At 40.9% G+C, this 27,194-nt stretch overlaps 1 protein-coding gene across 1 annotated transcript in view; it reads left to right on the top strand.

Annotated features, from left to right (window-relative positions):
* ACOXL (acyl-CoA oxidase like) overlaps window positions 1–27,194 on the top strand; it is a 351,472-nt gene that overhangs the window by 201,342 nt on the left and 122,936 nt on the right. Inside the window, exon 14 of the mRNA XM_055327355.1 lies at window positions 25,387–25,496. Coding sequence (XP_055183330.1) covers window positions 25,387–25,496 — 110 coding nt within the window. The remainder of the gene's footprint in view (window positions 1–25,386; window positions 25,497–27,194) is intronic.

Below are 27,194 nucleotides of genomic sequence, written 5' to 3' on the forward strand. Positions count from 1 at the left end.
GATTTCTGAGGTATGTTGCATGACATGGAGTGCAAAGAGCAACTGGGAGAATAGCAGCTAGGGCTCTCAGAGGACAGTGATTGAACATGGATCCTCCTAACTGCTTTGCAGACTCCTTCAGGAAACCCACTTACAAGCCACTGGGGACACCTCACTGACAGATCCTCCATGTTGGTCCACAGGCACCCACAGTACTCTTTTTGCCTCAGTCACGCATGTCACTATTCCATGGCTAGTTGTCAATGTACACTCCCAGGGGCAGCAAGAGCCAGCCTTTGCAGACTGCTATTGAGCACATATAGAAAGCCAGCCCAAGTCTGTGGGATTGGAAGAAAGCATACCAACTTGAGCATTCAGTGCCACCCTAGGAAAAGTAAACAAGAAGCTGCAAGCACTAATCCTGGTTTTGCAGGATCAGAAGAAGTCATACAATCTTAAGATCTATTCCCTAAAAGGGAGTAAGAAGTATGGAACATGTGTATCCATAGAAGGTCTGAGAAAGCCTCAGAATTCATACAGGGTTGATGAGAGATATTTCTCTCCCAAAACCAGTCAGTAAAGACTGGAGGAGGTGACTGCTTCTTCAAATGTGAAGACAGCAGTGCAAGACTTCAAAGAACATGAGAAATGAAGGAAACATGACACCACCAAAAGGGAAACAATGATTTTCTAGTAACTGATCCCACAGAAGTGGAGATCTGCAATTTTCCCAAAAGCAATTCAAAATAGTTGTTTTAAGGAAGCTCAGTGAGCTACAAGAAAGCACAGAAAGATAATTCAATAAAATCAGGAAAGCAAGACATGAAAAAAAAAGAGAAATTTCACAAAGAAATGAAAATCATCAAAAAGAATCAAATAGGATTACAGAGTTGGGGAATACAATGAATGAAATGAAAGATGCAATAGAAAACATCAACAACACACCTGCTTGAGCAGGAAATGAATTTGTGAAGAAGAATACAGGTCATTTGGAATTATCTACTCAGAGGAGAACAAAGGAAAAAAAGAAAAAGAGGGAAGAAAGCCTACATGAACTGTGGGACACCATTAAGAGATGCAACTATGCACTCTGGAATCTCAGAAGGAGAAGAGAGAGAGAAAGGGATAGAAAGTTTATTAAAGAAATGATGGTTGAGAATGTCCCAACTCTGGATTTGGATATCCAAATTCATGAAGCTTGTAAGTCCTCCTTTTCAACTCAAGAAGATCTTCTTCAATGTATATTATAATAAAACTGTCTAAAATAAAAGACAAAGAACTTTAAAAGCAGCAAGAGAAAAACATTCCTCAAAAACAAGAGAACCTCCATAAGGCCGTCGGTGGATTTGTTAGCAGAAACATTACAGGCCAGGAGAGAGTGAGATGATATATTCAGATGCTGAAAGAAAAAAAAAAAAAAAACCACCCTGCTAAACAAATATTTAACCTGGCAAAGTTTCCTCCAAAAATGAAGGAGAGTTATAGACTTTCTCATGCAACAAAAGCTTAAGGGAGTTCATCACCACTAGACCTGCCTTGCAAGAAATGATGAAAGGAGTACTTCAAGCTGAAATGAAAGGACACTAATTAATAAAATGAAAACATATGAAATATAAAACACAAATGGTAAAGGTAAGCATATAGCCAATTCAGAATATTCTAATACTGTAATATCGTGGTATGTTAAACACTCAACCCTACTATAAAGGACAAATTTTTAAAAACTACTGTAACAGGCAGCCCAGGTGGCTCAGCGGTTTAGCACCATCTTCAGCCTAGGGTGTGGTCCTGGAGACCTGGGATGGAGTCCCACGTCAGGCTCCCTGCATGGAATGGAGCCTGCTTCTCCCTCTGCCTGTGTCTGTGCCTCTCTCTCTGTGTCTCTCATGAATAAATAAATAAAATCTTTTAAAAAATTTAAATAAATAAAAATTTAAAAACCCTACTGTAACCACAATAATTTATTAAGGGACACACAATATAAAAAAATGCAAACTATGACATCAAAAACAAAATGAGAGGAGCAAAAAGGTAGAATTATTTTTGTATGTGATGGAAGTTGTTTTAAGCTCAAAATAGACTGCTGTATCTATATAATATTTTATGTAAGCCTCATGATAATTACAAAGCAAAAAGCCATAGCAGGCACAAAAGATAAGGAAAAGAGAATCAAAGGGTATCTCTGTGGAAAATCATCAAATCACACAGGACAATGGCAAGAGAGGGAAATAGGAACAAGGGAGCTACAAAACAGTCAGAGAACAATAAGATGGTGGGTGCAAATAAGTCTTTTACAAATAAATAGTTATTTAAATGTAAATGGATTAAATTCTTCAGTCAAAAGGCATAAATTGGCGAGTGGAATAAAAAAAAAAACAACAATACCCAACTATATCCTGTGTATGAGACTTGCTTCAACTTTAAAGACATATATATGCACAAAATGAAGGGATGGAAAAGATATTCCATGCAAATGGAAACCACAAGAGAGTAGGGGTAGCTACACTTATATCAGACAAAATAGAATTTAAGCCAGAAAATCCAATAAGAGACAAAGAAGGTCATTATATAGTGATAAATAAGTCAATTCATTAAGAGGTTGTAGCAACTGTAAATATAATGCACCCAACATTGGAGTATCTAAGTATATTAAGTAAATACTAATAGACCTGAAGGGAGAAATAGACAATGCAATAATTGTAGGGAACTTTATTTTTTATTATTTTTTAAAGTTTTTATTTATTTATTCATGAGAGACACACACAGAGAGAGGCAGAGACACAGGCAGAGAGAGAAGCAGGCTCCCTGCAAGGAGCCCATTGTGGGACTCGATCCTGGATCCTGGGATCACACCCTGAGCTGAAGGCAGATGTTCAACCACTAAGCCGCCCATGCGTCCCTGTGGACAACTTTAATATCTCACTTTAAATAGTGGATAGATCACCTAGACAAAAAAAAGGTATAGGGAAACTTTAGACTTGAACTACACTTTAGACTAAATGGATGAAACCAACATATACAGAACATTCCATCCAATAACAGCAGAATGTGCATTCTCTTCATATGCACATGGAACAGTTTCTGGGATAGGTCATGTTAGGTAGCAAAACAAATGTTTGCACATTTCAGAAGATTGAAATCTTACCATCTATCTTTTCTAACCACAATTGTATGAGACTAAAAACCAATAACATACTCTACATAGTGCTGGAAATCCTTGCCAGAGAAATCAGGCAAGAAAAAGAAAAGGCATCTAAATTGGAAAGGAAGAAATAACATCATTGCAGGTTATAGATAATGTGATCTTGTATATAGAAATCCTATAGAATCCAGCAAAATTTGCTAGAACCAATAAAGGAATTTAGTATATTTACAGGATGCAAAATCCATGTGCATTTCTGTACACTAACAGCAAAATATCTGAAAAAGAAATAAAGCTATCCTATTGATAACAGCACTAAAGACAATAAAATAGCTAGAAATAAATATAACCCCAGAAGTGGAAGATCTGAACACTGATAACTGTAAGACTTTGATGAAAGAAATTGAAGAAGGCACAACAAATAAAAAAATAGTCCACGTTCATAGATTGGAAGAATTAATATTGTTAAAATGTTCATCCTACCCAAAGCCATCTATAGATTCAGTGTAATTCCTATCACAATTCCAATGGCATTTTTCACACATAGAAAAAACAATCCTAAAATTTGTATGGAACCACCAAGGACTCTGAACAACCAAAGCAATCCTTAGGAAGGACAAGCCTGGAGGCATCACACTTTCTGATTTCAAGCTATATTACAAAATTATAATAATCCAAACAATGTGGTCTGGCATAAAGAAGGACATTTGGACCAATGGAACAGAATCGAGAGCCCAGAAATAAATCCATTCATGTGTAGTCAATTAATATTGGACAAAGGAGCTGAGAATATTCAATGGAGAAAGGATAATCTCTTTGAGATGTGGTGCTGGGAAAATGAGATGTTGACATGCAAAAAACTGAAATTGGACCCCTACCTTACACCATTCACAGAATTAACTTGAAATGGATTAATACCTAAACATAAGACCTGAAACTGTAAAATCTCCAAGAAAAGAAAAACCTCCCTACACATTGGTCTTGGCAACAATTTTTTTGGATATGATACCAAAACACAAGCAACAAAACTGAAAGTAAAGAAGTGGGACTCCATCAAACGAAAAAGCTTCTCTCAGAAAGAAACAATGAACAAAATGAAAAGGCAATGTATGAAATAGGAGGGAATATTTGCAAACCATATATCTGATAAGAGGTTGATGTGCAAAATATATAAGGAAATTATACAACTCAGTGGCAAAAAAGAAAATAACCCAATTTAAAAAAGAACAAAAGACCTGAATAGATATTTTTCTAAAGAAGGTCTAAAAATGGCCAACAGGTAAATGAAAAGGTACTTAATTAACATCACTAATCACCAGGGAAATGTAAGTGAAAACCACAATGAGATCTCTCCTCATACCTGTTAGGATGGCTTTTATAAAAACAAAACAAAACCAAAAGATGAGAAATATTGGCAAGGATTCAGAGAAAAGGGAACCCTCATGCACTGTTGGTGGGATTGTAAATTGGTACAGCTAACATAGAAAATGGTATGGAGGATCTTAAAAAATGAACCTCAACCTAAGTTTCATACCTTATAAAAGTTTTAACTCAAAATTAACTACTTAAATATAGAACATAAAATTATAAAAAAAACTTTCCTAAAAAATTTTAAGAGAAAATATTTGAGAGCTTGGACCAGAAAAAAATTCTTAGATTTGACATCAAAAGCGTAATTCATAAAAGGAAAAATTAAAAAGCTAGCCTTATCAAAATTAAAACCTTTTTCTTTGTGAAAGACTATGAAGGGGATGAAAAGACAAACTAAAGACTGGGAGAAAATAATTCCAAACCACATATCTGATGAAGTACTTGGGTCCAGAAGATATAAAGAAGCTTCAAAAATGCAACAGTAAAAAACAATCCAATTATGAAATAGGCAAAAGACATGAACAGACATTTCACTGAAGAGGATATGCCAATGACAAATGTGAACATGAAAAGATATGCAACATCCTTAACCAGTAGGTAACTGCAAATTTAAAGCACATTGAGATGCCACTGCAAACCTATCAAAATGCTAAAATTTAAAAAATAATATTTTTATTATGCCAAAGGAAGCAGAGACACTGGATAACATATACATTACTAGTAGGTTTATAAAATGTTACAGTGCCTCTGGAAAAAAGCATGCAGTTTCTTAAAAAACTAAACACATGCTAACCATAAAACCCAGCAATTTTACTCTTGGGCATTTACTCTCAGAGAAATGAAAAACCTGCACATGAATCTTCATAGCCAGTGTATTTGTAATAACCCCGAACTAGAAACAAGTTAAATGTCCTTCCATAGGTGACTGGTTGGCCTGACTGATGTGTCCATATCATGGGGTACTACCAGGCAGTAAAAAACAAACAACTGTTGATACCTTCCACAACTTGGATGCTGAGTGAGAGAAACCAATCTTAAAAGGTCCCATACTGTGTGATCGTGTTTATATAACATTCTAGAAATGACAAAATTATGGTGATGGAGATCAGGTCAGCATTGTCAGGAGTGAGAAAGGGAAAAGAAAGAGAAGTGGCTGTGATTATACAAAAGTAGCATGAAGGATCCTTGGAATGCAACCGTTCTGTGTCTTGCTTGTGGTGGTGTTCATGTCATAAAACTGCATAGAACTAAATACACACACACACACACACACACACACACCACAACTACACGTAAAACTAGCAAAAACTGAATGAGCTCTATGGATTGTACCAGCATCATTTTTCCTGGTTGTGACATGGAACTGTAAACAATGCAGTGTTTTGTACAATGTTATGGTAGAGGGTACCTGGGGTCTCTCTGAATCATTTCTTAGAGTTGCATTCTTATAAGCACATAAAAATAAAAAGTAAAAAAAAAAAAAGAAAACAAACAGAAACCTTTGCATGGATAAATTTAAAAAGAAATATATCAAAATATTGGAGATAGTAATCTTTATGTTAGGCTCTGGATGATTGAAAAAAAATTTATAATGAAAAAAATTTTATCATGAAAAATTGACTAACTTAAAGATAAAGGCAGACATTTTTGGAATTCAGTCCTAAGTTTAGTCCACTGAAAACTAAAATGTTAGGTGGTACTTAGTGGCAGCTCTCCCCTGACCCCTTATTATTTTAGCTTTTAGAGATATCTATAGTTAAGTAAATAATTTAGGGGGAATTATTTAAGAATTGCCCTTTAATTTAGGTCTGCTCTTTTGTCTCCTTCCTACCTAAATATTGTTTTTAAAAAATCTCTCCTTAAAAATATTCAATAATCAGAGGGGCATCTTGGGTCCCTTAAGCATCTGACTCTTGGTTTCAGCTCAGATCATGATTTTGGGGTCCTAAGACTGAGCCCCGAGTTGAGCTTTGCCTTCAGCATGGAGTCCATTTGAGATTCTCCTTTTCCCTCTTCCCCTCTCATTCATGCTCCCCCTCTTTCTCTAAAATAAATAAATCTTTTATTTTAAAAAAAGAATATTCAGTAATCAGACACTGCACTAATTCACATTCTCTATCTCAGCAGGTGATTTAAGTGTGTGAGGTTTTTCAGGAAATTTCTTTTCTAGGAGTATGTTTTAAACTTTAGCATGTAGTTCAGCATTACCTGAGTCTGAAATTATGATTTAGTGCTTTAATTGCAGGCTCTAGCTTGCACCATGGACAGATTGTTTAATTTACTTACAGGATGGTCACAGTTTCTAACTATGAATTAAAATGGAAGCATAGGGAGAAATAGGGACTACTTGCTGTTTGTCATGTGAATGGGAGAAGAGGCAACGAGAGTGGGAGATTATGGACCACAGTGGGCAGTAATGCATGGATGCTGGGCATCAGGGAGGCTGAGCTGCCTGCCCAGGAGGACATGTGCCAGCACAAAGAGGCAGAGCAGTCTTGCAGTAAGAACCCATAGAAAGATTTTAAGGTTCAGGCTGAGAAAGGAAGCCAGGAATGTTCAGTGTACTAGAAAGGAGATAACCAATGACTTGAAAACCATATGATAATGACCTTCTTTGGCCAATTTTCCAGACAGACATCTTTTAGATGCCAGAAAAATACTACCTCAAGCCATGATTGAATTTTATTCTTAGGCAGAAACACTTATTTTATAAGTAGTATGTGTCAGGAGTCCCCAGATCACCTTCAGGTTTGACAGTTCTCTAGGAGAATTCACAGGACTCAGCATATAGTCATACTCATGGTTGGGATTTATTGTAGCAAAAGGATAAAACACAAAATCAGTGAAGGTAAAAGGCACTTGGGGCAAAGTCTGAAGGAAACCAGACATGGGTTTCTGAGATTCCTCTCCCACTGGAGTTACCCAAGACATACTTAATTTTTCCAGCAATAATTGTGACAGTATATGTGAAATATTGTTTACCAAGGAAGTTCATTGGACACTCAGCATGCAAGGTTTTTATTGGGGGCTAGTCATGTAGGTATCCTTTGCTTAGTGCACATGGAAACTCCAGACTTTCAGAAGGAAAACAGTGATTAGCATAAACCACAGTTTAGGCACAGTGAACCACCTATCAGTCAGGAAATCGTGGGAACTCTCCCCAAATCCAAGTTCCCAGATGCCAGCGAAGGGCCATCCTTGTAAGCAGGCCTTTCCAAGAATAGCAGTCTCTGGCTTGCTGTGCTCTTTTCTGCAGTGATGCCATAGATAAGGCAAATGCCCTCCCTAATTTCCTTGCTAAGAAGAAGGAAGATTAAAGGTGTGGTGGGTGGGAAAGAAATCCCAAGGCATCCAGAATTAGGAAGAAAGAATAAGATGCTTAGACATTGCAGCGTAAATAGAACTACTGATGACATGAACACATGCATTACTACTCCTCCCTCTTCAAATCCTATTGAAATAACTGGAAGAAAGAATAGAAGGGAACAGATCTGCAGGCTTACTGGCAGCAGGAAAGAGGCCATCAGAGGACCAAGTAACTTGACCTGTTTTCTGGAGAATGGAAAGCAGATGGGATAGAAATGATGGGTCAACCGAAGTGGACAGGGCTAAAGGTGAGCGTTGTTACTTTTGTGTATCTCTGGAGAGATGCTGAGTCACAGGGATTGAGACCTGGTGAGGGATTGGGGCAGAGAGCCAGGGATTTCTGTAAAACCCTGCCTAGCCACAAGATGGCTGGGCTCCCACATCAGAACACTTGACTACACTAGTAGCATCTGCTACAACTCTGGAAACTGCTCTGGAAAGGACATTTGATAGCCTTCCCAGGGAGTGATTGGTCTCCTTGGGTGAGAGACCAAGACCTCTAAGCACATTAGCTTTATGCTGGGGAGGTCAGCCTGCTTGCTTGCCACTAGTTGACATACCCTATAGGAAACCTACATGTCAACCAGTTGACATGTCCTATTTTGTACTTCAGGCTACCTGGCATCGCACAATAATGGGGAAGGAGGCTCTGGCTGCTGGCACTAGTCAACCTGGCCTTCTACTTGAGTGTTGGAATCTGCCCATATTGAGGAGACTACCTTTCTGTGGGCTGGATTTTGCTTTGATTCTACTTCCTGAAGTAGATATAGAAAATTCAAGAGACTAGGGGATAGCAGAACCTGGTCAGTGAGTTTCACAGTATTCCAGTGTTATCTATAGTGCTTTCAACCTTCTGCATGAAGGTAAGACTCTAGTGGTCTTGAAATTGGTGGGGCTGCTGTTCAATGATTGAGGAGATGGAGATAGAGTAGGCATGCACTATAGAGTTTCTATAGGCTTTACATATTTCCCTTTAAGCAAGATGGAAGGTCCTCTGACCCTTTCATTATTTTCCTGGGGCAGAGGTTGTAGACCCTTGGTGAAATTTAATTATATCCTCCACCAAATCCAATTACTACCCACACCCATGAAATCCCATTATAATTTTCTTTGCTTCACTAGAGATACAGCAGAACAGGTGCCTTCCTAATCTACTCTGGCAGATATCCTAAAGATTATCAGTTAGAGGCTTTGCATACTTTGTTCATTACTCTGCAAGCACAGCAAATATGCAAAAATGCAAATGACTATAGTCTAACTTGATTAAAGACTTTGTGTCTGGTTTCCTATAAGAAAGCTGATTCCTTAGAGATTTTAGGCCCCCAAGGATATTCAGATATTTTTATTTTGTTTTTCTTATTTCCAACTTTTACTTGGAAAGTTTTCAAGCAGAAATTTCAAGAGAAAAATGGAAAGACTAGTACAATAACACTTGGATTATACTCTCCACTTGGGTAAATTCTCCACTTCCAAGTGTTAATACTTTGCTATATTTAAATGTCCTCTTTCTTTTCTTCTTTCTTTTTTTAAGAGAGAGAGAGTCTATGTGCATGTGAGGGGGGAGGGGAAAGGTGGAGAGGCAGAGGGAAAAGAAGAGAATCATAAGCAGGTTTCATGCCCAGTGTGGAGCCCAACACAGGGCTCAATCTCAAGAACCTGAGATCATCACCTAAGTAGAAATCAAGAGTTGGATGCTTAACTGACTGAGCCACCCAGGCGCCCCTAAATGTCCTCTTTCTTATTCTCTCTGTGTGTGCATGTCTAGCCATGTGAAAGTAGATTGCAGATATCTGTAAAAAGTTCATTCATTTTCTAAAATAAAGACAATTTCTTACTGTCTTACTATCATCATACCTAAGCAAATGAACAATAATTCCATAATATTTTCTAATAAGGATGATTAGACATTTAAGGAAAATCAACAAATGAAAATGAAGGATCAAGATGAACAAACAGAACTGCTGGCACTGGAAGGAACAAAATAGAGAAAGGAAAACTAATTAGTATCCTTAGAGATTGTGACAACATTACATCCATAAAACAAGAACAGTCTGCTATGAAAAATGAGCATTACACTAAACCATAGTAACCATAGTGTAAAGAAACATAGTAAAGTTAGATGTTTATAAAATTTTACAATTTCGCTAAAGGATAAATGTGAGAAAACAACTTTTCAGAATGAAGATCTGAAAAAAACAAGTGAAAGGAAATAAAAAGGAAATAAAAGATATGGATGATCAATTTAGGAAATCAAGACATTCCTGGAAGAGTACATAGAGAATACAAAGAGGCAGACAAAATTAGAGAAATAAAAGAAGAGAATTTCCCAGATCTGAAGAAATGCTTAAGTCTTTAAATTGGGGATCCCTGGGTGGCGCAGCGGTTTGGCGCCTGCCTTTGGCCCAGGGCACGATCCTGGAGACCCGGGATCGAGTCCCACGTCGGGCTCCCGGTGCATGGAGCCTGCCTCTCCCTCTGCCTGTGTCTCTGCCTCTCTCTCTGTGTGTGTGTGACTATCATAAATAAATAAATAAAAATTTAAAAAAAAGTCTTTAAATTGACAGGACCCACTGGAAAGGGTCATAGCCTAAAAACAGCCTGAAGAATTTCAGATAGCTGGGTAAGGACAAAGAGAGGGCACCCAAAACTTAGCCTGAAAAAAAAAAAACACTTTACATTATTTGCCAAGAAAAGAGATCATATTGACTTAGCCCTTTTAGTAGCAGTGCTGAAGGCTGGAACAGCACTTCTCCAGTCTAATGTACCCACACATCCCTGGAGATCCTGTTCACGTTCAGATTCTGGGGTGGCTCTGGGGTTCTGTGTTTCCAAAAAGCTCCTAAGTGATGCTGAAGCTGCTGGTCTGCAGAACTCATTTTGAATGGAAATGGCCTAGAATAAAATGGAAGAATGCCTTTAGAATTCAGAAGAAAGTTATCCTGAATGTAAAATTTCATAGCTAGCCAAACTATCAAATATGAGACAAATTAAGACTTACAGATATTCAATTGCTCAATAAGTTTACCCACTATACACTTTCTGAAAAACATTACTTGTAGATGAACTGCAGAAAGGCATAAAAGGAATTAAGAATTATAAAGACATGTATACTTTCTGGAGCTAATCCGGGAGGAGTATGTATAAATACCTGGATAATAGTGGTGTGGTGAGCCTTGGACACAATTAATCCCAATTAGAACAGGAAGTCAGAGGGATCAAAAAGAATGTCTTCAGAAGGCAATGGTTTCATTTCCACAAATAGAATGATTAAAAAGCAGGAAGAGCTTAGTGATGTGATGGAAAAGGCACATGTTTCTTCTTGAAACAAAGCGGTGGTAGAGGGAGCAAGTCCATTAAGAATTCAGGAAAAACAAAACCACTCAAGAAAAGCATGCTCCAGATATGAAGCAGACTAAAACATGACATGAGAATCTGTTTCAACTTGACGCTTAGAAGCTTCTTCTAACAGAACAAACCTCACTTAAAAACAGTTATTTCTGGGGCATCCCAGGTGGTTCAGCAGTTTAGCGCCACCTTCAGTCCAGGGTGTGATCTTGGAGTCCTGGGATCGAGTCCCAAGTCAGGCTTCCTGCGTGGAGCCTGTTTCTCCCTCTGCCTGTGTCTTGGCCTCTCTCTCTCTCTCTGTCTCTCATGAATAAATAAATAAAATCTTTAAGAAAAAAAAAACCCAGCTATTTCTGGAGTGAGGTTCTAGAAGAAAGGGATTGATCAAGAGACTTTTACTTTTTATTTAAGACTGTTTAGTATGCCTTGAGTTTTAAAAATCAAGTATATTTAAAAACTATTTTCTTTAAAATCTCTCCTTTAAATATGAAAGTGAAGAAAGAGAAGGAATGAAGAAATAACACAGAAAGGAAGTCCTCTCTGAGAGAGAGAACAAAGGCCAGTGTCTCTCTCTTTCTCTCAAACACACATGCACATGCACGCACACGCATGCACACACATGCACACACATGCACCCCTCACCCTCTAGCCTTGGTGTTCTCCCCAACCCCACCACTGGAGAGAGTTCCACATTCTTCTCCCAGACAAGCAGGATCTCGGGTGCTAGAATGGGGCCTTGGGACCAATATGATGTGAAGTGAGGACAGGACCTCAGGCTGCTGAACCTGGACTGAAAACAGTAAACCACAGTAAACCAGAAAGAACATCCTTTCTGGGGCCCCAACCTTCCGGTTGTAGTTGAGCAGCAGGTAGAGGTTGAGATGGCAAAAGGAGAAAAGTGCAGATACCCCTAAAATCAGAGGTGAAATTTGGGTCAAGCCCAATCACAGGGCCATGGAGCATCAGTTCTAAAGTGCCTGAGATCTGAATGGCAAGAGGAGCCACTGGTACAGAGTTGATGGGGCTATGGATGACATGTCTATTTACCTGAAGGATCAGCTGCCTGCCCAATCTGAAGGCTCTTGGAGAGAGAGAACAACGGGGTAAGCTGAAGACCTGCTTGACCTCACAGAATCAGCAGGAGATGATTCAAGGGACTTCCCTAAGACCTACAGATGGGAAGTTACACCTAGAATCATCTCCAATGATGGCAGCAAAAACTAAGGAGAGGTGTGTGAAATAAGACCAGAGAGGCAGGCAGGGGCTGGCCTAGTGAAGACTGTGAAGGCCATGGGTGGAGCAGCCAAGAGTGCGCTTGGAACTGAGTTTCACCCTTGAGGAAGATGGTGGTGTCCAGGCCAGGATGGTGTCATTGAAAAGGAGTGAGGAGGACAGCCTGAAGATCTGCTTAGGGGATAGAACTGACATGAAGCATTTACAAAATGTGATCATTTTGGGGGAATTTGGAAAGACTTTGGGGTGATGCACTCTTAGGAAAGCTAACCAAACTAACTCAAACAGGCATTCTATTTTTCTATTTCTAAATCCAATGACCAATACACAAAGCTGGCACCAGTTTTTTTCAAAACCAGATGTTTTAGCATCTAGATATTGAAAGCTCTCCCCAAGGACCCCATGTGTGAGATTTTGGAGAAAGGGAGCCTTCTGAATATGGCCCACTTGTTTAACTTTACTTCTCCACTCTCCAAAGTGACTTCATTTTCTGTACAGTGAGATTGGTTTTGGCACTATTTTTCAAGTTGATATCTATGAGTTCTGTATGAGAATGTGTTAATTATTTGTTTTGATGATAATCTAAACAGAAATAGTCTAAGTGAGTTATGTAGATTGTCTGGATGACAACTACAACCAGGGACTGCCGTAGGATTCTGGGCTCCATCTTTATATTTACAAGCCCTTTGGCAACAGATAATATCACCTTGGTCACTAGAAACCAACTAAGAAAGAAGAGATGTAAGTTTCCTATGACTAAAATAATGAAGGCTGAGGGGTGCTATGATGTGCTGCTGAAGGAGGATTTCATAGTCAGAGGCTAGAACAACTAGGGCCTCTTTCCCCCCAGCCGTCAGAGGCGTGAGCATAACCCATCCAGGGAACCTGCACAGTCCGGGAGGGCCAAGTTATGCTGCAGAACAGTCTGCCACATGTTATTAGGGCTGTTAATGTGAATCTCATTAGTTTTATAGTTTTGCTTGTATTTAATTTCATAGTTTATAATTGAACAAGAGCCACAAACATAAGGTGTTTATATCTAGTTAAATGTTTTAACATGTTTAAGTAACATTATGATTTGAAACAACTTAAGTCAACATTGAGGATTAAGGAGAATTTTTGTTTTCCTTCAGAAAGGGTTTGTGCATTACTCAAGACATAGAAAACTTCATAGGATTTCTTTTTTTGACATCACCATTTATTTATTTAGTCACAGATTTAAAACTTCAGTTACTTTTCCATTTGAATAAAGGAAAATAAGTATACCAGTAATATCTACTCCAACTACAGTAGACATTACATTTTTGCTAGGGGGTGGGCTTCAGGAGAGGCCAGACATGTGTATGCACTACAGGGAAATTAGCTGCTAGAGGCAGAAAGGTGTGCATGGAGCAGGAGGGAAGGCAAGGGGGATGGGGCTGAGAAAACTTGGGACAGCGGCAGCAGCCCCTGCACTGAGGAAAGTGGACTAACTAGGGTCCTGGGTGGCTTAGTTGGTTAAGCGTCCGTCTTCAGCTCAGGTCATGATCCAGGGCTCCTGGGATCAAGTCCCACATCGGGCTCCCTGCTCAGCCAGGAGTCTGCCTCTCTCTGCTTCTCCTGCAGCTTGTGCTCACACTTGCTCTCTTGCTCTCTCTCTCTGTCTCTCTAGCTCATGTTCTCTCTCAAAATAAATAAATAAAATAAACAAATGTTTTTTAAAAAAGAAAGTGGACAAACTAGAGTCAGAGAGTTCAACTTGGACCCAATGACCAATGGGGTTACCAGTCAGGACACAGTTGGCTGCATGTAACACAACTCCCACCAATATGGCCTAAACTCTAGGAACATGTATCATCCTCCTTGGTAACCCCAGAGCTGCCCTTCAGGCCTGAGCCTATTTCCAGCATTCCACTCCAACAACATTGGAGTGGTTCCTGAGAGGTCTCATCTGCATCTTAGGGGGCATTTGGGAAACCTTGCCCAGAAGCCCTCAGCTGAATTCCTCTGAAATCCAACTGGCCAGGACCTGGCTGCATGGGAGCTGGGGATGAGCACTGAGCATTTTTCACCTCTTTAGTGACAGAAAGTGTGGGCCAGAAAGCAAAGCTTTTGTGCAGGCCAATGGCAGCTAGTCACAGACAGCTAACAGGTAGCATCTGTCCTACAAAGTAGGTATCCTCCTGAGCTGGGCTCCACCATTCAAAGAGGGCTTGCCACAGATGGCTGATTTACGAGGACAGGAAATAGGAAAGGGCAGAGGTAGGGGGTCAGGGGTCCACTCCCAGGTTCCTTACACTGGCTGCATGGGGATCCTTGGGATCCTTGGATGAACCCACACCAGGATTATCAGATCAGATCAGATCAGGCAAAGACTCAAGTAACTGAAGCAGGCCACTTAAATCTCAGAGCTCAGTGGGGACTGGGACAGATGGGGAGCCCTGCCATCTCTGGGGAGATGCTGTTGCTTTCTTCCCACTGACTGCTGCCTCAAGGAAACATGAGTTCAGGCTTCCCAGAAATTCCAATTTTTCAAGGAAAGAGAAAACATATCATTTGTTTTTACTGTGGAAGGGTGGGAGAGGGAGGTCAAAGAAAATAAGTCTGTAGGGTGCACTAAGCTATTGAGCCACAGGGCCCGGCACTCAGTAGGTGCAGACCTCTTAATCCTAGCTTGCTTACCTCCTTTGAAAGCTTCTGCTTTAGCAAACATGGCCCCAGAAGCTGATGGATGAGGCTATGGCCATCCCTGGGGAGGAGTGAGGAGAGGGAGGGGGTAAGATTTAAGAGTTCCCTTCTTGCAGTCCAGCACACTGAGAGTTTGCCTGCTAGGCTTGAGGGTTTGGGACTGACCTCTGGCTACACAAAGTCCTCACATAGGATCTGTCACTACAAAACCTGCAAAGGAGGGGCTCTGGAGGAAAGCCTCCTTGGCGACCAGGGAGGGAGGCCTCCCCACACTGACGGATTGTGAAACCCTTGACCTAGCCTCTTTGAGCCCCCACCTGCACCCTGAGCATCATCCACACCTTGTAGGACATTGTAATTACTCCCATCACATGCTCAGCACACAGTAGGGGCTCACTCAAGGCTGTGTCCTATTGTTGCTTATTCTCCATTTGATTACAAATTCCATGGTCAATGTATTCATCAATTTATTTATAGTTTATTTAATATAATCCATATTTATATAGAGGTTTATGTATATAACATGAAATAGAGACACAAGTTCCTTGTTTCTTTGAGGCCTCCTTTCCACATTTTAAAAGTGGGGGTGATAACGAGGCTCTATAATAGAGGTGTTATGAGGATTAAATGAGAGAGCACAGGCAAAGTCTTAACTGTGGTTTTGGCACATATACCAAAAAGCTCAGTAATGCTAACTTGTTGCCAGTATAGTATAGGGCATGTAATAGATGCTCAGTAAATGCATCTATTTACATGTGATGCAAAAGTGGGTACATGTGATGCAAAGGGCCTGATCTGGGTTGCACCAGGCAAGGGGCTTTCCATGTAGCTATGGGCAGTGTTTCCAGAAGCAGAGTCTAAATCAAGGTGGAGGCAGGAAGCAAGAAGGCTCTGTCCAGCACCAAAGCAGAAGACTGAGTCAAATCTGTGGAAGGAGAGCCTTGTGTGGCCTGGGGCTATGGCAGTCCAGGGTGAGAGCCACAGTACATGGCAGGAAGAGCCTGATTTAATGTGGTCCAGGTGCATGGAGTGGCATCAGGCCTGGTGGTTTAAAGATGCTTTTAAAGGCAAGTCAGTAAGCAGGTATAGAAGGAGGGAAGGAGTGGGGGGTGGAGAGGGGGAGGAGGAGGGGGAGGAAGAGGAGGAAGTCAGGGAGGGGAAGGGGAAGCCAGAAGAGGGAAGGGGAAAAAGAGAGGTAGAGAATGGAAGAAGAGGATAAAAAGTGAATGGGGACCAGAAGAACTTCCTGTCCTGTTGTCTGTTGCTGCTTAACAAACTAGCCAAACTTCCAACCCCAAGCACTTCATTGCACCCATGGGTTCTGAGGGTCAGCAATTCCGACAGCAGGGATGGCTCATCAGGCAGCCTCCTGCTCCTTCACTTCAGCCTCCAGGTCCACCGCTCTGGTCACTGGGCTCACCATGCACCACCCTCTGCGTGGAGCTGGCTCCTTAGGCCGGTGGCCGAGGCTCTTGGCATCCAGCCCTTGCTGGCTGCATGCCTTGGGCGGCCATGCTTCTCCAAGCTTGTCCCTTTAAAGGTGCTCCTTCTGCAGTGTGAAAGCCCTCATCTCTGCTCCCCAGTTCCTTCTCAGTGGTGGAACTTTCGCATCACGTCACATCTGAGGGGTTTGGTTCCTAGTGACCCTCTGTGCACTGCCTGACACTGTACTTGGTGAACTTTAGGTTTACCTCTGTCACCCTCATCACATTATTCTATCTTATTGACTGTCTCCCCAGCACACTGGGCTCTTGCATTCCCTCAGTACCCTCAATGCCCACCACAGCGCCTGGCACACAGGAAGTGCAGTGTAGGTGTGGAAGTATTAAAAGCATGGACTCTGGGTGTAAACTCTAGCTCCACTGCTTCCTAGCTGTGGTAGCCTGGCAACTTGCCTAACCTCCCTAGGCCTCAGTTGTCTTATCTGGGCAATGGGATGATTCTGTTAACTACTCAAACTTGTCAGGAGGATTAAATTAATCATTTCACATAAAGAGTTTGGAACAGATCTTAGCCTTCGTAAGTGCTTTAAAAAAAAAAGGCAGCTGTTACTATTAGGTATCAAACACATGCATGAACAAATGAATGAAGCTTATCTGTGCCACTTGAGGGATAGATGTTTCTTATTCATCTTTGTAATCCTCACTTTACTCAATATAGATGGTAGGTGCCTTGCACACAGTGCATGCTCCATAAATGTGGGTGGCATGAAGGAAGGAAGCCACAGGGATGTACTTTATTTCCTACTGGGAGGAAACATTGGGAAAATAAGTTAAATTTGACCCAGATTTAACAACAACAACCAAAAACAAAAACAAAACAAAAAACCCAAACCAAAAAACTGATATCTCCTCAAGTTTTACTGAGCAGTGCACCAATTTTTGCTGGGCTTACATCACTGCTTTGGATCTATCCATTCTCCTAAAGTATAAAGCTCAAATCCATGTTTAAGGCCCAACAATTACTCAGAGCATTGTACTTGTGGGTTTCTGTGTTAAAACAGCTCTTCCTCTTCTCCTCACCTCTCCTGTCCCTCCCTTCCTCCCTTCCTCCCCCCTCTTCCCTCCCCTCCTCCTCCCTCCCTTCCTCTCTTCCTCCTCTTCTAGCCAGAGAAATTTTAAAGATTCTCCTCAAAGAAATTTCACCATGATGGGATGTCTAGCACCTAAAAAAGGAAAAAGTTAAGGGCTTGGAGAGTCATGTCCACTTGGCTTTTTCTTCAGTCTCATACCCTGAGTGACACCTGAACTGCCCTCAGGAACCTACGGTTGCTATATGGTGATGCAATAGAAATATGGGACTGGCAGCCTTACTGAGATCCTGAGGGCTGGATCCAGCCTCATGGGGTGAAACCTGGACAGTCATATGTGATCTCGCACTCAGAATGGCTTGTGCTGGATTTAACACTCTGTTCTCAACATCTTAAAATGCTTCATTATTTTTGAGCAAGGGGCCCTGCATTTTCCTTTTGCACTGGGCTTTGAATTACATAGCCAGTTCTTCCTAGGGCATGATTTGGGACCCCAGTGCCATCATAAGTACTGCCACTTTGAATGGTTCCGTCACCCTATGTGGTTCAAGCCTAAGTGCAGCCCCAATTCCTGGCTCCTCCTTGTTACATAATGGATGATGTCTGGTGGCTTTTCCTTAGACACCGTGTTTTCTATTCTAATTGGCTCTCAATATTTCTCTCTTGGCAGCAGATACCACTTGTTAAGACTTTCATCCAAGTTTCATTGTACCTGGCATAAATCAGTGAAATACTTAGTATGTAGAAATGCTAGTTGCTTCATAGGTGCCTTGAAAAGCCATTTGATCTAAAAAAAATAACTTTTATTGATGTTATATAATCAGTGTTGCCTGATGCATATGATATTCATTATAAATGTATGTTTATGATGTCATTATTCTGCACAATTGCTTAGACTCATAGTTTCCAAATGTTGGCTGTAGATTAGCTTGATTCCTCCTACAGATGGGATCTTTTTAAAAAGGCAAGCCCATGCCTGTTCTGACTACCCAGTCTCCTAGTGTTCCCTTAAGAAAGGGGCTCCTGAGGGCAGCCCCAGTGGCTCAGAGGTTTAGCGCCGCCTTCAGCCCAGGGCATAATCCTGGAGACCTAGGATCGAGTCCCATGTTGGGCTCCCTGCATGGAGCCAGCTTCTCCCTCTGCCTGTGTCTCTGCCTCTCTCTCTCTGTGTCTCTCATGAATAAATAAATAAAATTTATAAAAAAAAAAAAAGAAAGAAAGGGGCTCCTGAGCAGGTGCACTGGAGATTAATAAAATATATAGAATAAGGGAGGGGCAAGATGGCGGAAGAGCAGGGTCCCCAAATCACCTGTCCCCACCAAATTACCTAGATAACCTTCAAACCATCCTGAAAATCTACGAATTCGGCCTGAGATGTAAAGAGAGAACAGCTGGAACGCTACAGTGAGAAGAGTTCGCGCTTCTATCAAGGTAGGAAGACGGGGAAGAAGAAATAAAGGAACAAAAGGCCTCCGAGGGGGAGGGGCCCCGCGAGGAGCCGGGCTGAGGCCGGGGCGAGTGTCCCCAGGACAGGAGAGCCCCGTCCCGGAGGAGCAGGAGCTGCACCAACCTTCCCGGGCGGGCGGAAAGGGGCTCGCAGGGAGTTGGAGCAGGACCCAGGAGGGCGGGGATGCCCTCGGGCTCCCGGGGACACTAACAGACACCTGCGCCCCGGGAGAGTGCGCTGAGCTCCCTAAGGGCTGCAGCGCGCACGGCGGGGCCCGGAGCAGCTCGGAGGGGCTCGGGCGGCGGCTCCAGGGAGGGGGCTGCGGGGCGGGAGCGCGAATCCCACAGCGCAGGCCCCGGAGCACAGGGCGCCGGGACACAGCCCAGGATCCGGCCTCCCCCGGGACAGGCAGAGGCCGGGAGGGCCCAGGACAGCGAGGACGCTCCTGCCCGGAGCTGAGCAGATCAGCGGCCCCGCCCCGGAGCCTCCAGCCCCTGCAGACGGGGAGAGCGCCCCGAGCCCCGTAGTTCCTGCGGAGGCTGAATCCAGGCTTCCAGAGTTGCCATAGCAACTGCGGCTGTTCCTCCTGGGGCCCCACAGGGTAAACAACCCCCGCTGAGCCCTGCAGCAGGCAGGGGCAGAGCAGCTCCCCCAAGTGCTAACACCTGAAAATCAGCACAGCAGGCCCCTCCCCCAGAAGACCAGCTGGACGGACCAGTGATACTCCCCCGTGTTCCAATACAACTTGTTTTTGGCCACTCTGCACTGAGCAAAATGACTAGAAGGAAAACCTCACCTCAAAAGAAAGAATCAGAAACAGCCCTCTCTCCCACAGAGTTACAAAATCTGGATTACACTTCAATGTCAGAAAGCCAATTCAGAAGCACCATTATACAGCTACTGGTGGCTCTAGAAAAAAGCATTAAGGACTCACGAGACTTCATGACTGCAGAATTTAGATCCAATCAGGCAGAAATTAAAAATCAATTGAATGAGATGCAATCCAAACTAGAAGTCCTAACGACGAGGGTTAACGAGGTGGAAGAACGAGTGAGTGACATAGAAGACAAGTTAATGGCAAAGAGGGAAACTGAGGAAAAAAGAGACAATCAATTAAGGGACCATGAAGACAGATTAAGGGAAATAAATGACAACCTAAGGAAGAAAAACCTACGTTTAATTGGGGTTCCCGAGGGCGCCGAAAGGGACAGAGGGCCAGAATATGTATTTGAACAAATCCTAGCTGAAAACTTTCCCAATCTGGGAAGGGAAACAGGCATTCAGATCCAGGAAATAGAGAGATCCCCCCCTAAAATCAATAAAAACCGTTCAACACCTCGACATCTAATAGTGAAGCTTGCAAATTCCAAAGATAAAGAGAAGATCCTTAAAGCAGCAAGAGACAAGAAGTCCCTGACTTTCATGGGGAGGAATATTAGGGTAACAGCAGACCTCTCCACAGAGACCTGGCAGGCCAGAAAGGGCTGGCAGGATATATTCAGGGTCCTAAATGAGAAGAACATGCAACCAAGAATACTTTATCCAGCAAGGCTCTCATTCAAAATGGAAGGAGAGATAAAGAGCTTCCAAGACAGGCAGGAACTGAAAGAATATGTGACCTCCAAACCAGCTCTGCAAGAAATTTTAAGGGGGACTCTTAAAACTCCCCTTTAAGAAGAAGTTCAGTGGAACAATCCACAAAAACAAGGACTAAATAGATATCATGATGACACTAAACTCATATCTGTCAATAGTAACTCTGAACGTGAATGGGCTTAATGACCCCATCAAAAGGGTTTCAGACTGGATAAAAAAGCAGGACCCATCTATTTGCTGTCTACAAGAGACTCATTTTAGACAGAAGGACACCTACAACCTGAAAATAAAAGGTTGGAGAACCATTTACCATTCAAATGGTTCTCAAAATATACCCTAAAAACTATAGAACACTTCTGAAAGAAATTGAGGAAGACACAAAGAGATGGAAAAATATTCCATGCTCATGGATTGGCAGAATTAATATTGTGAAAATGTCAATGTTACCCAGGGCAATTTACACGTATAATGCAATCCCTATCAAAATACCATGGACTTTCTTCAGAGACTTAGAACAAATTATTTTAAGATTTGTGTGGAAGCAGAAAAGACCCGAACAGCCAGGGGAATTTTAAAAAAAGAAAACCATATCTGGGGGCATCACAATGCCAGGTTTCAGGTTGTACTACAAAGCTGTGTTCATCAAGACAGTGTGGTACTGGCACAAAAACAGACATATAGATCAATGGAACAGAACAGAGAACCCAGAAGTGGACCCTGAACTTTATGGTCAACTAATATACGATAAAGGAGGAAAGACGATCCACTGGAAGAAAGACACTCTCTTCAATAAATGGTGCTGGGAAAATTGGACATCCACATGCAGAAGAATGAAACTGGACCACTCTCTTGCACCATACACAAAGATAAACTCAAAATAGATGAAAGATCTAAATGTGAGACAAGATTCCATCAAAATCCCAGAGGAGAACTCAGGCAACACCCTTTTTGAACTTGGCCACAGTAACCGGAGAAGGACAAACAGTGTATGTTCTCATTCATTTGGGGAATATGAATAATAGTGAAAGGGAATATAAGGGAAGGGAGAAGAAATGTGTGAGAAATATCAGAAAGGGAGACAGAACATAAAGACTTCTAACTCTGGGAAATGAACTAGGGGTGGTGGAGGGGGAGGAGGGCGGGGGGTGGGGGTGAATGGGTGACGGGCACTGAGGGGTACATTTGACGGGATGAGCACTGGGTGTTATTCTGTATGTTGGTAAATTGAACACCAATAAAAATTAATTTATAAAAAAAAAAATAAAAAAAAAAATAAAAAATAAGAAAAAAAAATATATAGAATAAAATAGAGTATTCATATTTAGAACCAGAGAACTGTAAATAACCACAGAAACAACATGACCACAAAAACAGTCACCTAGAAAGAAATAACATCACAAGTTGTCATAAGAAAATATGGTGTGAATATTCAAAACACCAGACTTGGATACGGATGTAATCACTTATATTGCAAAAAGATAATATTTCACTTTACAAAATGATCTACTATTGGGTTCACTCTCAAATAATGAAATTTCTACTATAAGTAAAATTGTATTGAATTTCCTGATTTTGGTAATCACTATTGCTGTGTAAGATATCACTCTGAAGGGAAGCTGAGTGATGACTAGATAAAACCTCTCTGTACTATATCAGGTTTTCAACTTTTTGTGGGTCTAAAATTGTTTTAAAATAGGAAGTTAAAAATGTACATATGTATATGTGTGTATTAAAAATGTATATATACGAGTGAAAACAAGCACATTTTTGTTGCATGCCCAGTCAAGAGGGTGACTGATCTCTTTTCCTCTCTCTAGGTCATTTATCAAATAAAGTATTGGATTTAGAGACTGTAATGCCCAAACTCCATGGTAGCTGATAGCTTCAATCATTTAATCTTTCACTAAGGGAGTATCAACAGCAGGAAATAAACTCATTTTTAAAATCATATTTTGTCTTATGACCTAGAAAAGGAGGAAAGATGCCAAGAGCAAGGAACAAAAAGGAAAGAAAAGGGAGCAAAGATCTAAAATGACTAATCTGCTGGAGCCCAATTTGTCTATCTTTTCCCTAAAGTGTTGCATCTGAACTGGATTACTATATCATTCTAATTTTAATTCTAGCTAGAGTGAATTTTTTTTCGGATTTAAGTTGCTTAAATCGGAAAGGTAGGAGTAGTGACAGTAGCTAAAAGAAATTGTTAAGGAATTGAATAGATTGGATAATATATTGAAAACAGGAAGGGGATTTATTTATGTATTCATTCATTCATTCATTCATTCAAGAAAGATTCCTCTGCTCTCAACTCTGTGTCGTCCGTTGTCTGACGGCCTAAAAATGAACAAACTGTGACCTCCTGTCGCTTACCTCCCAGGCAGTAGAAAGACAAGAGACAAGTTGCTTTGCTCCATATCATCAGGCAGCAATAAATGCTATCAAGAAATATAGACAAAGGTAAAGATATGGGAAGGTGGAAATCAGAGAAAGGATTTTTTAATGGTTGGAATTATGTTGCTCTTGTAACAAGAGAAAGATGGAGTGAAAGCCATCATAAATGTAATAGATTACCAAAACCAAACAGTGTAAATCTTAATCCTAATGTTGTGTCAGTGAAACTTGATTGCTATTTAATTTTAATTTTAATTCTAGTTAAAGTTAGTTAATTTTCCACTATTTTCTGGGAGTGTTTTGATTTTTATACTTATTTTCTATAGCAGCAGCCATAAAAGTGTTCACATCCTCTGACCCATAATACTATACTGTGATCCTTTTTTAAAAAAGATTTTATTTATTTGAGAGAGAGGATCAGGGGGAGGAGCAAGAGAGAGGGACAAGCAGACTCCATGCTTAGCACAGAGCCCAATGCAGGGCTCAGTTCCACAACCCTGAGATCACTATGTGAGCAGAAATCAAGAGTCAGATGCTTAACTGACTGAGCCACCCAGACACCCCTATACTGTGATTCTTAAACATACTGGACATAATGCCCTCTTTTTTATAAAAAATATTTTGTAACACCCCCTTTACTATCCTGAAACAAAGTCATGAATAATGTAACTTATCTAGAGATATAATTTCAAGAATTCAACACACTACTGCAAAGAAACAAAAGCAATTTATAATAAAATTAACAATATAGAGGACAATGCATGCATCTATACCTAGGATTATTGTGGCAGCCTCCAGCAGAGACTGAAGCCCCGGGTTAGGGACCTGTCACAACTGGGAACATCACACCAGCTTGCATGTCACAGGTTTAAAGCCAGTCCTACAGCCATCTCTAACTTTTGGGGACAGGGAGCTTAGTTCTTCCAGCGGCCGGGATGGGAAGAACCTGAAAGCTTTGGTGTAACTGAGTTAGGCTCTGGGCTATCAGTTGACTGCATGGGTTTGACTACATGACTTTGAGAAGGACACTGGGTGCCATGTAGTCCTCTGCGAGTTGAGACTGTCCCATGAATTGCATGACTAGCTCTACTCTGCACTGCTAATAAAGCTCCCTTAGGCAAATATGCCTTGACAAGTTTCCAGCATCTCTCTTATATGTGAGGTGGCCCTTTATAAGGAACTTTGCATCAGTTGGGTTCATCAGATTTATTTTCGGGTAATAACCAAAAAAAAATGGGGGAACAATAACTTCCTTTTGCCTGAAAATATTGATATCAAAGTAGTTAATGACAGTATAAAACTGAAAATGAGCTAAATGTTTACATGAATGGGAATGTTTAATTAGCTATGATGGTTCCAAACAAAAATATTATGCACCCATTAAACAGATAACTAGAATCAGAGACAGCAATGTAAACCAAAAATATCATTGAAGATATACTGTTGATTGAAAGTATATAACATTTTATATAATCTCTATAAAAATATAAATGTATCTGAAACAAAGAAGGAAACATTCTAGGGTTAGTTTTGTGTTTATTGAATCAGCTATTTATTGCTATGTAATGAACCACTCCAAAATGGGGTAACTTAAAACAACACACAATTGTTATCTTATAGTTGTGTGGGTCAGCAATTTGGGTTGGACTCGCATGGTGTCATTCTTCTGCTGGCCTAGCCTGGGCTCACTCATACCATGGCAATCAACTAGAGGCTTATAGGCAGACTGGTCCAAGGTAGTCTCACAGAAATGTCTAACAGTCGCTGCTGTCAGCTGGGCCTCTGTCTGTAGCAGGCTAGACATGGACATCTTTTTAAAACAAAACTGGAAAAGCATGCAGTATTTTAGGGCCAAATTGTAACTTTAAAGCTGCTGAGGGAGAAGATTGATGGCGCTTGTTTTATATATACATTTTAATACTGTTTCCCAAAGGCCTAATCAACCAGAGAATATTAGAGGCAAAAAAGAAAACAGACCATCCATCTGTCTGGCTCAGGGAAAGCAAGTAGGTTTGATTTGAAGTGTCATCCGAAATACTTCGTCCCAGGACTGACATGAGAGGCTGATGTCTTGGGCAAGAGAGAGAGCAGTAAGTAGGTAGCCAGTTGGTCAAGTTGGCAATAGGGGAGGGACTGATAGTGGTAGGGTGAGCACCACACATTTGCCATGGGAAACAGAGGCCTCCGGAGGATGGGGTTTATATTTGATTCCTTCCAAGGAGTTTGCTAAAAGCAACTAGACCTTATCTGGCTATAGCATTTAAAGACACTCTAGCACTTTTTTATATTGACAAACGACTGACAAATGAACTGTCTGTACAGGTTGTAGTGCGGGAACTGCTGGCTCAATACACCAAACAGCATAAAGAGAAACCACTCTTCAGCTGCCTCCAAAACTGGGCTGAGTCTGGGAGTGACAAGCTGAGAACCAGGTATGTAACTGCTTCGGCTGTCACTATCCTTGGCCCACAGTGTCTTATTACTGAGCCTGAGTGCATGGAAACTTCTCGTGGCACAACTCACTCTTGTTGAAATTTTAAATATTCCAAATATGCAAAAGATACATGAATATGTAGCATCAGTGCTCATGTACCCACTCCCTAACCAAAGAACCAGAACATTGCTAATTCTGTTCTTATTCTTCTCCTGTTCCTTCTTTATTATGTGTTCACTATTCCAAGCACTTGAGAGATTTTAGTCCTAAAGACCCCATGAAGCAGATTATTATTTCCATTTCACAAATGAGGAAACTGAGGCATAGAAGTTAAGTATTTCACCTGAGGGCATATGCTAATGAGTGACAGAGCTAGGATTTGATCCCAGGCAGTTTGGCTTCAAGATCCATGTCTTAGCTTGTTTTTATTGATTTTTTTTTTTTAGTATTGTCTTTATGGTTGATAAATAAGGGGTAATGTATGTGGTATTCTGTAGCTTCCTGTTTTCACTCTATTTTGTTTCTATGATTCATCAAAGTTGTGATATGCGTAAAGAACTGTTCTCTTTGTTTATAATATTTCATCATGTGTATATGCTCCAATTTACTTATCCATTCTAATCTCCAAAATCAGTGGACATTTGAATTGTGTTTTTGATACTTGGCACAAAGCTCTTTTGAAAAATCTTGTGCTTTCTCTGGGGAATATGTATAAGAGCTTCTACAGGACCTTCAAATTTAGTTGCTGTGACTCAGAATTAGAAATAAATTTTACACCAACCACTGACGCCCACACATTCATAGAGCCCCCGCTACACACACACACCCAACAGACACCACTGAAGCAAACTTCTCACAAAACAATGCTGAGCCTACTACTTGAAATTGTCTCTGATAGTCTTCAATTTTGTTTTTTAAAAATACTGATCTCAGTGCTTTAAACTGATTTCATGACTCATTAGTGATTTGTGGTATGCTGTTGGAAAAACACTCCTCAATAGTACATATTACCTAGGAGTGAGCCTGCTGTGTTGTGGGGTATGTTCAACTTCACTAGATAGTAACAAATTATGTTTCAAAATCATTGTACAAATTTAAATGGGTAGGAAATATCAGAAAGGGAGACAGAAGATAAAGACTCCTAAATCTGGGAAAAGAACTAGGGATGGTGGAAGGGGAGGAGGGCGGGGGGTGGGGGTGACTGGGTGACGGGCACTGAGGGGGGCACTTGATGGGATGAGCACTGGGTGTTATTCTGTATGTTGGCAAATTGAACACCAATAAAAAATAAATTTATTATTATTAAAAAAAAAACAAATTTATACCTTCCCTAGCAGCATGTGTCCTGTGGAACTGTGTCCTCACCCACACGTGCTTTTTATCAGTCTTAATTTTGTCAATACTGTGTATGTATGTATATATATACATAAAGGTCTTGCCGTGCTTTAAATTGCATTTTCCTTATTACTGTTAAAGTTGAACATGCTTTCACAGGTTAATTTGCCACTTATATTTCATCTCATGTGAAATTCCTGTCCATGTGTTGTGCCACTTTTTCTTTTTTTTCTTTATTCTTACTGATTTTTAGGGTGGTTTTTTTTTTTTTATCCTTTGTTGTTGTAGATGTTACACCTCTTTTCTACAAGTCTGTGCCTTGTCTTATATTGTCTTTGTGGTGTCTTTTAACGTAAGTTCT

Source organism: Nyctereutes procyonoides, unplaced genomic scaffold, assembly GCF_905146905.1.
Source record: "Nyctereutes procyonoides isolate TBG_1078 unplaced genomic scaffold, NYPRO_anot_genome, whole genome shotgun sequence".
Lineage (NCBI taxonomy): Eukaryota > Metazoa > Chordata > Mammalia > Carnivora > Canidae > Nyctereutes > Nyctereutes procyonoides.